The sequence below is a fragment of the Dromiciops gliroides genome, chromosome 4 (assembly GCF_019393635.1).
Source record: "Dromiciops gliroides isolate mDroGli1 chromosome 4, mDroGli1.pri, whole genome shotgun sequence".
Taxonomy (NCBI): domain Eukaryota; kingdom Metazoa; phylum Chordata; class Mammalia; order Microbiotheria; family Microbiotheriidae; genus Dromiciops; species Dromiciops gliroides.
Window position 1 is genome coordinate 351,021,728 of NC_057864.1, and position 12,156 is coordinate 351,033,883.

The following is a 12,156-nucleotide window of genomic DNA, read 5'->3' on the forward strand; positions in this document are numbered from 1 at the left end:
TTAAAGGCTGATATACCAGATTTTATGAGAAAAACCATAAATAAAAGTCTAGAACACAGCCAAATAAATCAGCACAAAGGCTCTTAAAAATCAGAAGGATTAGGGGCAGCTAGGTGGTGCAGTGGATAGAGCACCGGCCCTGGAGTCAGGAGTACCTGAGTTCAAATCCGGCCTCAGACACTTAACACTTAACACTTACTAGCTGTGTGACCCTGGGCAAGTCACTTAACCCCAATTGCTTCACTAAAAAAATAAAAAAATAATAATCAGAAGGATTAGTGCTCAGAGAATACAAAACTCTCAACAATTATTAACAATACAAACTAAAGTGAAAGAATGCCTAATAAAATCATGCATACTTCCAAGAGAGCACAGAACAGCAAAAATAATATTATACCAGAATTGGTTAAAAAGAAAAATGAATTTCCTAACCAGAAGAACCAAAGAAAGAATTTTTCCTTACAACTGAGGCAAAATCTGCATTCCTGTAACTACAACCACCCCCTCCTGGTTCTAGGGCTCAGCTGAAGCAGTCTAACCCCTGTTCCACTGCTCAGTCTTTCAAATACTTGAATAAAATTACCAAGTTTCCCCCTACGTCATTTCTTCTCTGAGTTACCATTCTTATTTCCTTTTAGTGATCCTTTTATGATAGACATCTTCACTATCTGGGTCACCCCTCCCCCTTATCAATGTTCTATCAAAAGTAGTGTCTAGACCTGAACACTAAATTCAAGTATGGTGGTACTAATCAGGACAGAGAACAGCCTATTCTATCAAGGCAGCAATCACTTTCTTAGCTGCTTCCTCAAACTTCTGGTTCTTATGAGCCTGAAATTCACCAAAACTCCCAAGTCTTTTTCTATACAAACTACATTCCAGCTGTATCTCCCACATCTGGTTCTCGGTTCAAAAATCCCCTCAAACATACAGAAGTCATACAAGCAAGTGTAGTGCTTTGGCTTTATCACTGTTTAATTATTAGATTCATCTCCTTATTGTAACTGGCTGTTATCTTTCTATATGTATATCTTGTCATCCCTTCCAGATTCCTGTTTTTGACAACATAACAGTTAAAAATAAATCCCTGTAGCATGCTACCAGAGATCTTTCAATTCACAATAATCTTTTAATTGTTACTTTCTGGGTCCAGTTATTCAAGCACTTTCCAATCGATCTCACTACAGGAACATCTGGCTTGTATCTCTCCACCTTATCCACAAAGATATTACAAGAATCTTTGACAAATGCCTTACTAAAAATTCAAACATACAGCATTCCTGACCTACTAACTAGTACAGTTACTCTGTCTAAAAGATATTCTGGCATAACCTTTTTTTTGGCTGGGGCAGGTGGGGGTGGGGGCAGGGGGGGACGGGACGGACCCCATGCTAGCTCTTAGTGATCACCAGTTCCCTTTTTAAGTGTTTATGAGCCATTCCTTTAATAATACATTCCAGAAATTTGCTAGGAAGCAAAATCAAACCTCTTAGTATATACAATGTAAAGAATCTATGTCTTGCCTTTTTGGAAATCTTGACATTTGCTTATGTCTTGAAACATCTTTCCTGAACATGTTTAAATACCACCAAAAGCAGTTTAGCAATGATACAAAGGCTCTTGGAGTATAGTTTTCTGGCCTGGTGACTTGATCCCACTTAGATTAGCCAGACACTATTTCATCATATCTTCATTTATCTTGGGCCTTTCTTACCCTATTTCTATTGTGGTAAATCTCACACTATGCTGGCTTTATTATAAGCAATATAGATCTACTTAGAGGTTATTAAGTAGAGAAAAAGACACAGCCCTAAAAGAAATCAACTACTTCACAAAAGACCTGCCCCAACCTTTATATAATGATATGAATGTGCCAGTGGCTTTAACTACACAAAGAAAGCAGAATGAAATTAAGATGAACTGCATAGTTTTGTTTGTTTGTTTGTTTGTTTTGTGGGGCAATGGGGGTTAAGTGACTTGCCCAGGGTCACACAGCTAGTAAGTGTCAAGTGTCTGAAGCCGGATTTGAACTCAGGTACTCCTGAATCCAGGGCCGGTGCTTTATCTGCTGCGCCACCTAGCTGCCCCTGATGAACTGCATAGTAAGGTAAATAAATAAGTCAGTAAAGTAAGTCAATAAGTAAGACTGGGTCAAGAATGAAAGGTTGGAGGACAGCTAGGTGGCACAGTGGATAAAGCACCGGCCCTGGATTCAGGATAACCTGAGTTCAAATCTGGCCTCAGACACTTGACACTTACTAGCTATGTGACCCCGGGCAAGTCACTTAACCCTCATTGTTCCACAAAAAATAACAAAAAATAAAATTTAAAAAAAAAAAAAAGAAAGGTTGAAGGTAGACATGTTGTATGGTAAATACCAAATAAAATGAATGTGCACTGGACTACTGAAATGGATATAAAAGAATCAGTTTGTAAGAAATGGAATCCTTATTTATTTTCTCTTGTGAATGTCTATTAATTATCTCCTAAACCAGTGAAATAATAAGCCTGGGTTAGCATTGAGAAAAGTTAGCAATATTAATGTTGTTTTTCTCTGCCAACCCCAAACTCTTGACAGTATGACAATGTTAGATTCTTATCAAAAACATTATGTAGATGTAAGGCTATGAAATTCTGGCCAATGATACAATTTCCCACAATGAAATAATCATACCTCCCTTTATTAATGTCATATCTTTACCATTAGACACAACTACTGATTATTTGCATTTCACTTACTTTATCCAAAACTTCAATTTACACACTAAAAAAACCTGACAGGTTTCCTACCTTTGCACTGTGGTGACCAACTCCTTTTCTTTCTTCCGTTGACAGGCTAGCTGTACCTCTTTCTCTTGATATTGAGCTCTGATCTCTCCAAGTTTTTTCTCCATGTCTTTTACAGTCTCTTGTAAGTTCTTGTTTTTTTCTTCTAGGATCTTCAGCTAAGAGAAAGTGTTTATATCACAAAAGTTAGCATACAATTTAATAAATGGCTACTTTTAAAAGTTTACTTTGGAGATTTAATATTCTAATTAACAAAATGTGCACAGTAGAGAGGGAAAATCCTGAGAAGTTTCATCTACTTGGGTCTCTGCCATCACCACTTTGCATACAACCTCCCTGGGCATTTTCTTAGCTTCTTGAGTCTGTCTTATCTTCTATCAGTTATACATCCTTCTAAACCAAAGCATATATCCCAACTTCAACTTCAAACACACTCTATACATACAACACTCATAGTTTCTTGTGAAAAATATTATTTTCTTGGAATAAAGGACAAAGTAGGGATTATGAGGAAGGCAAAGTGAAGAACAAGGGTATTCACATAGACAGAGGAACTATGGGAAGGGGCTTGAGAATAGGGGGAACTGTCTTGAAGGTCTTGAGTTTAAAAAAAAAAAATCCAGGTCAGTGAGGCTCAGTAATTGTCTGAATGTATTGAAGGAATAATTATTTCAAGGTCACAGAACCAATTTGGGGAAGAAATAGAAGAAGACATAGAAGTGAAATGGTGACAAAGGAACAGGTAATTGGCTGGAAGTAAATGAGTAGTTTAGGATAGGATTAGGAAAAAGAATATGAGAAAAGTTTTAAAAAATCAGGGATACTTGGGGTGAGAGAACAGATCTATTATTGTTTAGAATGGAATTGGGCTTCAACAAGAGCCCTATAAGCATTTATGCCACATAGGTTCAGTTGAAGCAAAGCAAATTTTTGACAGGATGGAAATACTATGCATATAGATATGTGATGCCTCTGATATATTTTAATCCAATAAGTATTAAACAAAGGAGATTAATTCACACCCAGACTAAAATAATTCACTTCAATACTCAAATTCATTAATTCTCAAGAAGCCAACTTAAAACACAGTTTCAATTATCTTATTATTTATCCCAATTAAATCAAGAGTCCTTCTTTACCTGCTGGCTCTGGTTCTGCACGTCATCCAGAGTTGGCAGGTCAGCCAGGTACTTTTCCAAGGTCTCAATTCGTCTTTGTTTCTCTTTGTTTTGTTCAGATTCCTTCTGACATTTCTTTTTCAGGCTACTAATATACCTATCTCTGGTTTTAAGCTAAAATAGAACATATGTTTAATTGGTTTTTATATGTGATAAAATTGAGTTAAAATAAATCTATTTCAATATTCAGAATCACTATATCCAATAAGTTCACTTATTTGATTTAACAATAAAAACATTAATACAAGAATTAATGTGCGTATGTGTGACACAAATACAAATACAGACATATACATGGATATAGAGAAAGACAATTATTCTTACTTGTCAATAAAGGCACATGAGCCTAAATCAATATGGTGACAAATATTTTAACAAATGTGTATATATGTTTTATATTTATATATATATATATGCAAAAACATATATAGATACCAGTTACTTAATATTATTTGAAAATAATTATTTCTGAAAATTCAATAATCATTACTAGATGCCACAATAATTAAGATCTGTAACAGAGGTGAAACAGAAAAAAGATACTTAAATGATATGAAAGGAGGTGATCACTCCTACCACTTAAAGCTCCTATGGTAGTTTTGTGTTTTTTAAAGCTTATCTGTCTCCTCTCCAAAGAATAGTCTCTTTCTATACAACAGTTTGGTGTTTAGTTTTGTCTTCATTTAAAAAAGTAAATAATAACATTTTTAGATGTCTACATTACCAAGTTTTTCTCATATGAAGCTGAAATTTGCCTCCCTATATAGCAGGTATCTGAAGTCAAGAAGATATAAGCTCAAATCCAGACTCAGACACTTACTAGCTATATGACTCTGGGCAAGTCACTTAACCTCTGTCTGCCTTGGTTGCCTCATCTGTAAAATGCTATTAGTATAGCACCTACCTCACAGGGTTGTTGTGAGGATAATAAAATGAAATAATTGTTGTGAGGATAAAATGAGAAAATATTTTGAAGTGTTTTAGAAACTTTAAAGTGCTACATAAATGCTAAATAGTGTTGTTGTTATTGTCATTATTACTGCATCAATGACTTCCATACACTGTTCCTAAATCCTGTCCCTTGCATCTAAGTAGAACTCTAATCTCTTTCACAAAATAGGTCTTCCCTTCTGAAAGTTAACTATGAAAGGATCTTACAGTTGTAAAGGACATTGAAGTACATCTAGGCAAACCCTTCACAAACAACAATCCTCTCTTCAACACAATCAAAAAGTAATAATTCAGCCTCTGATTGAAGATCTCCAATGATTGGGAACCTATTATTACCTTCCTCAGGTATGCCATTCAACTTTTAGACAGCTCTAATTGTTAAGGAGTTTTTCTTTGTACTAATTCTAAATTTACTCCTTTCTACTTTTTATATGATATTTCTACCTCAGTTTTCCAGGGCCAACTAGAACAAATCTAATCACTCTTCCATGTCACGCCCCTTCAAATATTTTTTATAGGAGGAAAAATCTGGTCAGTAACCTAGCCTAATGCTGGGCAAATCTCATTTTGATTCCCATTGTTGTTTCTTCAAATTAGGTGCACTCTCACCCAGTTAGATCAATCTTCACATGGTACTGCATTATAAAGGACTTTCTAAATTCTAGTGGTTCTACAATCTGTTGGAACACGGTCCTATGCTAGGTCATTGGAACTAAGAGACAAAATAAAAAGGAGTCTTGACCCACAAAAAGCTTACATTCTACTGGATCATCTGAGGTGGGAAAGATAATTAAAAGTAGAAAGAGATCATGAAGTTTCCTAAAACAGCAGTTAAACTAAGCCTTAAAAGAAGCTAAGGGGTCTAAGAAGTAGACGTAAAGTATGAGTGTGATCCAGGCACAGTAGGGATTTGAGACATGGAATGTTGAGTTCAGGGACCAGCAAATGAGCTAAGATGACTGGACATGAAATGAGGCTGTAGTCTGTAAAGGGAGGCTGAAGCCAGTGGCTGGAAAAAAAAATTTTTTTTAACCTATCAAAGTGAAGACATTATAGTTTGCCAACGAAGATTAGTAAGTGGAAAAATGACTTTATCAGATTTGTGGCAGATTATTTTTGTCAGTTGTGTTAAAGATGTATTAAACCAGTAAGAGTATAAACAAAAAGATCGCTTAGGAGGCTACCGCAGTAGTCTAGGTGAGAGGTGATGAAGGTGGTATATAGTAGCCATGAGAGGAAAGAAAGGGACAAATGCACGAGATACTGTACTGGTAAAATAGGCCAAGGCTTCTTAAACTTTTTCCACTTGCAACCCCTCTTCACCTGAGAAATTTTTATGTGACCCCATGTATACAAATATATAAAATAAGTATACAGGGGGCAGCTAGATGGCACAGTGGATAAAGCACTGGCCCTGGATTCAGGAGGACCTGAGTACAAATCTGGTCTCACTTGACACTTACTAGCTGTGTGACCCCGGGCAAGTCACTTAGCCCTCAATACCCCGCATAGATAGATAGATAGATAGATAGACAGATAGACAGACAGACAGACAGACAGACATATAGATAGATAGATAGATAGATAGATAGATAGATAGATAGATAGATAGATAGATAGATAGATAGGTATACAAATCAAACATTTATTGGCAGATTTTTCGCAATCCCCACATTCAATTATGCGACCCCATAACAACCCACAGTTTAAGAAGCTTTGGAATAGACATGCTATTGCTACTGACTGGCTACTGGTACTGGGGGAAGACAAGAACCAAGGCGGTCTTGGAGATCGGGAACCTGGGTAAATGGAATGAGTGCTGCCCCAAAATGAAATAGAGAAATTCTGAAGAGGCACAGGTTTAGGGGAGAAGATAATGACATTCATGCTGCATATGTTAAACTTGAGAAGCCTGCAGTACACCAAGGTAAATAAGCAGTAAACAGCTGGTGGTGCAGAACTAGAGATCAAGAGAAAGGTTAAAGGCCAGATATATGGATTTTGGAATCATCTGCACAGAGATGATTCCATGGGAACTGATGGTATCAACAAAATAGAGGATTGTAGATGGAAAAGAAAAGAGTGTTATGCTGTTGGCTCATATGAAGTTTGAAGTCTACTTAAAATCCCCAGACCTTTTTCACATGAATTATAGTCCTGGAATACCACTTCATCCTTGGACTTGTGAAAGTTATTTTATTTGGAGGTCATTCATATATACTAAACACATAAATAAATACATTCATATAAACTAAACCTCATTAGATTTAGCTTATCATTCCAATCTTTCAGAACTTCTGGATTCTATCACCTGACATGTTAAACTACTAACCTTTCTTTATCTGCATATCTGACAATGACATGCATTTATCTAAGTTACCAATAAAAATGTTAAATGGAAATTGATGAGATGATCTAGAGAGAATAGAAACCCTCTGACATTCCATTCAAGAGCTTCCTCTCCACACTCTGAACAAATATAGCATGAAAAATTCTTTGCTGAATTATAGTCATATGCTTTGTCTACAGCATACAGCTAATCTATCAGTCTATCAGATCTATCCAGTCAAAAATGAAAGGGAAGTTAGTATGTATGGCATGTCCAACTGTTCTTAACAAAGGTATGCTATGTCTTTGTAATCACATTCCCCTTTTAGATGATTGAAAAATATATTTTTTTAATATTGGATCATAAAATTTTTAAAGGAATTGAAAACAGCCTCATTGGCAAATGGTTTTGTGACCTAGGATGTCCATCACTGTTCTGCAAATCTAGACATTATCCAGCCCTGTGGTACCTTTCCTGTTTTCCATGATCTTTCAAGATCATTGACAGTGGTTCACCAAAAACATTCTCCAGTTCTTTCAGTACCCATAAATGAAATTTATCCAAGCCTGGTTACTATAACTCAAATTTTAAGTTCTTTTCCATTTAAGTGAAGCTATTTTGCAAAACAGGGTTCAAGTAAGGGGACCAGTTTTTCTTCCATGCTTTTTAGAAAACAATTCTGTTTGCTATGCCTAGGAGATAAAGAATCCAATGAGCTTCTCTATGGTCACTGATGCCAGTCCTCATAAGCAAAAAATTATTGGAGATTCACTCTACAAGATAGAACATAATCTACCCTAAAAATTGATTACTAAAATTATATTTAACTGATTGATCATTTTAAAAGCTTGGGTTAAAACCAGCATGTACATGATGAAACCATTAACTGCACTGAGTCTTCTAGTCTCTAGTTACAATATGTACAGTTATGAAAAGGCATGATAACATCTTCTAAATAGAGATACTGTATAGGATTACTTGTGTAATTATAATACTTCACAAGTGAGTGAGAGACAAACAGATAAAGAGAGACATATAGAGATCAAGAGAGAGCACTTCAACTGCATAATAATCATATAAGACTAAGCTGAATAGGAAACTTGGATAAAACTGTGACCTTGATATTATCTAACATCTTTAATGATACAATAAAATGAAATTAAAATCATAATTTTTTAATAAAAAGAAGTTTAATTTAACTACTTTAATCCTCAGGTCATATAATTATCCCCTTTTATTAATTATGAACACAATTACTGATTTCTGGAAGATATCCTATTCTGAACTTTCAAGACTAGATACTATTTCCTGAGATGGGAAGTAATAGAAAATGGAATTCCACTTTGTACAATCGATAGTATAGAACTTTGGTAACAACAAACAAAAAAATTAGTAGTAAGAGGTGCCCATCAATTGGGGAATGGCTGGACAAGTTGTGGTATATGAATACAATGGAATACTATTGTGCTGTAAGAAATGATGAGCAGGAAGAGTTCAGAGAAACCTGGAGGGTCTTACGTGAGCTGATGATGAGTGAGATGAGCAGAACCAGAAGAACATTGTACACAGTATCATCAACATTGAGTGTTGACCTACTGTGATGGACTATATTCTTCTCACCAATGCAATGGTACAGAAGAGTTCCAGGGAACTCATGATAGAAGAGGATCTCCAAATCCAAGAAAAAAAAAAGAAAGAAAGAACTGTGGAGTATAGATGCTGATTGAACAATATTATTTCTTTTGTTTTGGGTGCTGGTTTTTTTTCTATTTTGAGGTTTTGCATCACTGCTCTGATTTTTTCTCTTGTAACAGGATTAATGCAGAAATAGGATTAATGTTATTATGTGTATATATATATGTGTGTATATATCTATATGTATATGTATAGAGATATATAGACATAACCTATATCAGATTACCTGCTGTCTAGGCGAGGGGGGAGGGAGGGGAGGGAGGGAGAAAAATCTGAAATTGTAAACCTTGTATAAACAAAAGTTGAGAACTATCTTTACATGTAACGGAAAAAATAAAATACCTTATCCTTAAAAAAAAAAATTAGTAGTAAGAATAATGATTAAAGAAAAGTAAAGCTGAAGATTGGTAAGCTTTTATATTTTCGTTAAGTTATAATAGACTAATTGACTATTAGTCTATTATAACTGAGAGAAAATACATGTCCACCCTTACAATAAATGATTATTTGTTGAATATTTATAGGAACCATGGCATTGTACTAGAAACATACACTGTGGAACAGGCATAAGACAGAGGACCTTGATGAGTTTACTTGCTAGCTATTAGAAAACAGACGATCAAGCTGTACATACTCTTTGACCCAGCAATACCACTATTGGGTCTTTTTCCCAAAGAGATCATAAAAAACAGAAAAGGACCCACATGTACAAAAATATTTATAGCTACTCTTTTTGTGAGGGCAAGGAATTGGAAAATGAGGGGTTGCCCATCAATTGGGGAATGGCTAAACAAGTTGTGGTATATGAATGTAATGGAATACTATTGTGCTGTAATAAACAATGAGCAGGAGGAGTTCAGAGAAACCTGGATGAACTTGCATGAACTGATGTTGAGTGAGATGAGCAGAACGAGGAGAACATTGTACACAGTATCCTCAACTTTATGTGTTGATCAACTGTGATAGACTTGATTCTTCTCAGCAATACAATGGTCCAAGATAGTTCCAAAGGACTCATGATGGAAAACGCTCTCCAAATCCAGAAAAAAACAAAAGAACTGTGGAATATGGATGCAGATTCAACCATACTATTTCTTTTGTTTTTGGTGCTGTTGTTTTTCTTTTTTGAGGCTTTTCCTTTTTGCTCTGATTCTTCTCTTATAACATGACTAATGCAGAAATGTTTAATGTTATTGTACATATATGACCTATATCAGATTACTTGCTATTTTAGGGAGGGGGGGCAGGCCGAGGAGGGAGGGAGAAAAATTTGAAACTATAAATCTTATGAAAACAAATGTTGAAAACTATCTCTACATGTAACTGGAAAATAATAAAATGCTTTTATAATTAAAAAAAGAAAATAGATGATCAGTTAAGAGAAAATTTCATAACACATATTTGTAGACAATGAATAACATTTTAATGATACAAATGCTAATAAGTATGATGAAAATAAAGCCATATATTAGGGAGCCCAAACCAGAGAATACAATGATTCCCAAGTTCACTGTAACTTAGGAAGTTTAAAAGAAAGAGCAATGGTTCAATGTCAGGAAACTAGGCTCAAACCAACTCCACTACTAATTATCTATTTAACATTAGGCAAATCATTTAAACTTTCAGCAGGTTAACTTTATTCAGATGTAAAGTAGGGATATCACCTCAAAAGGATAAAAATGAAATGAGATCAGAAATGTGCAAGTGCTCTGAGGAAAAAAAGTTTAAAATCCTATACAAATACAATAAGAAAATAGACTAGTACTAGAAAAGATTTTGGTGCTAATCTAGTGTAATTTACTCATTTTGCAGATGAACAGACTTGAGGCCCAGAGGTAAAGGTCACACATGTATAAAGTGGCACAGATAAGATTTTAATTTAGGATGTTTAAATCAAAATATACTGTTCTTTCTGCTACACTGTATTATCTTCTCATCTCAGAAAATGAGAGTTTCTGCTTGGCCAAATGATTATAAATTGAATCTAACCAAATCATACATGGAAAACTTAGCTTGACTACATTCTTACTGGAAGCAAAACACAGGTAGAAAGTGATAACAATAGAGGAGAATGATTATTATTCCTATACAGGAGAGAAAATAGTTTATTGGTGTAAAAATGTGATCCTGGCAACCAACTTTTTAAATTATACATACAGGTTACAAAGAAATAATTTAATATTTCTATATATTCAGGATATCCTTAAAGTCTCAAGTAGAGTTTTAAGTTTTAATAGCTTAAATATTGTACATTTAGCACATTTTATAAAATAACTATATTATATGCTCATGTTATGTAAACACAGATACATCCAGGGTACCTACACCCTAAGGAAGATTTCAAGATTTCTCCCAGGTCTGTAGAATGTCTTGGAAACCAATAAAATAAGTCAATTCTGATTAAGTGGCCACTACTGTAAGAGACCAGAAAATAAAACACTGTAAAAAATGTTTACCTTCTCTTCCAGTTTCTTCTTTTCTTCATTAGATTTGCTTGCACTTTGCTTGAGAAACTCATTGAGTTGCAAAAGCTCTTTCTCAGCAGATGCAAGCTTTCGTTCAAGTTCCTCATGTTCAGAGCGAGATATTGATCGGTCAGGAAATGGAGCCGGAAGTGAAGCATTATCATATTGTGGTTGCTAGGTAATAAAGACAAAAAAGAGGTTAAACAGATTTATTATTGTCTTAATGAACCCAGAATGAATCTGGAAAGAAAAATACAAATCATGGTTTTATATCATGCTCTATATTCATATAGAACTCGAGTTGTATAAGAAATGGACGCAACATACAGAAAAGTTTATCTCTATAGATGCAATGGCATCAAAAAGCATAAACAATTCTATAGAAACAAATGTAAAATACAAATATTTCTTCAGGGTAAATCACAATTTTGAAAAGAATATTTAAATATCTCCTTATAGAGCCCCTTGAGATCATGAATCCACAGAAGCTAGACTTCAGAGTCCAACATCTGGAATCAGATGACTTGGGTTCAAAATCTGGCTGTTATTCACTAGCCATTTGATGCTGTGCAAGTCAATCAGCCTTTATAGGTCTCAGTTTCCTCACCTATTCAGGTCCCTTTCAGTTTCAAAATACTATGAATCTAAATCTGAATTATTTTCCTGGGTTTTTTTTTTTGGGGGGGGGCAGGGCAATGAGGATTAAGACCCTTGGCCAGGATCATACAGCTAGTAAGCAACAAGTGTTTTG

General features: G+C 35.0%; 1 protein-coding gene across 3 annotated transcripts in view; it reads right to left on the reverse strand.

Annotated features, from left to right (window-relative positions):
* The window catches only part of CEP85L (centrosomal protein 85 like), a 250,546-nt gene that overhangs the window by 23,046 nt on the left and 215,344 nt on the right, over positions 1-12,156 (reverse strand). For all 3 annotated transcript variants that reach the window (XM_043963690.1, XM_043963688.1, XM_043963689.1), the window contains exons 6-8: positions 11,397-11,579; positions 3,927-4,079; positions 2,791-2,945 (exon numbers count right to left, since the gene is read on the reverse strand). In XM_043963690.1, the coding sequence (XP_043819625.1) occupies positions 2,791-2,945; positions 3,927-4,079; positions 11,397-11,579 (491 nt within the window). The remainder of the gene's footprint in view (positions 1-2,790; positions 2,946-3,926; positions 4,080-11,396; positions 11,580-12,156) is intronic.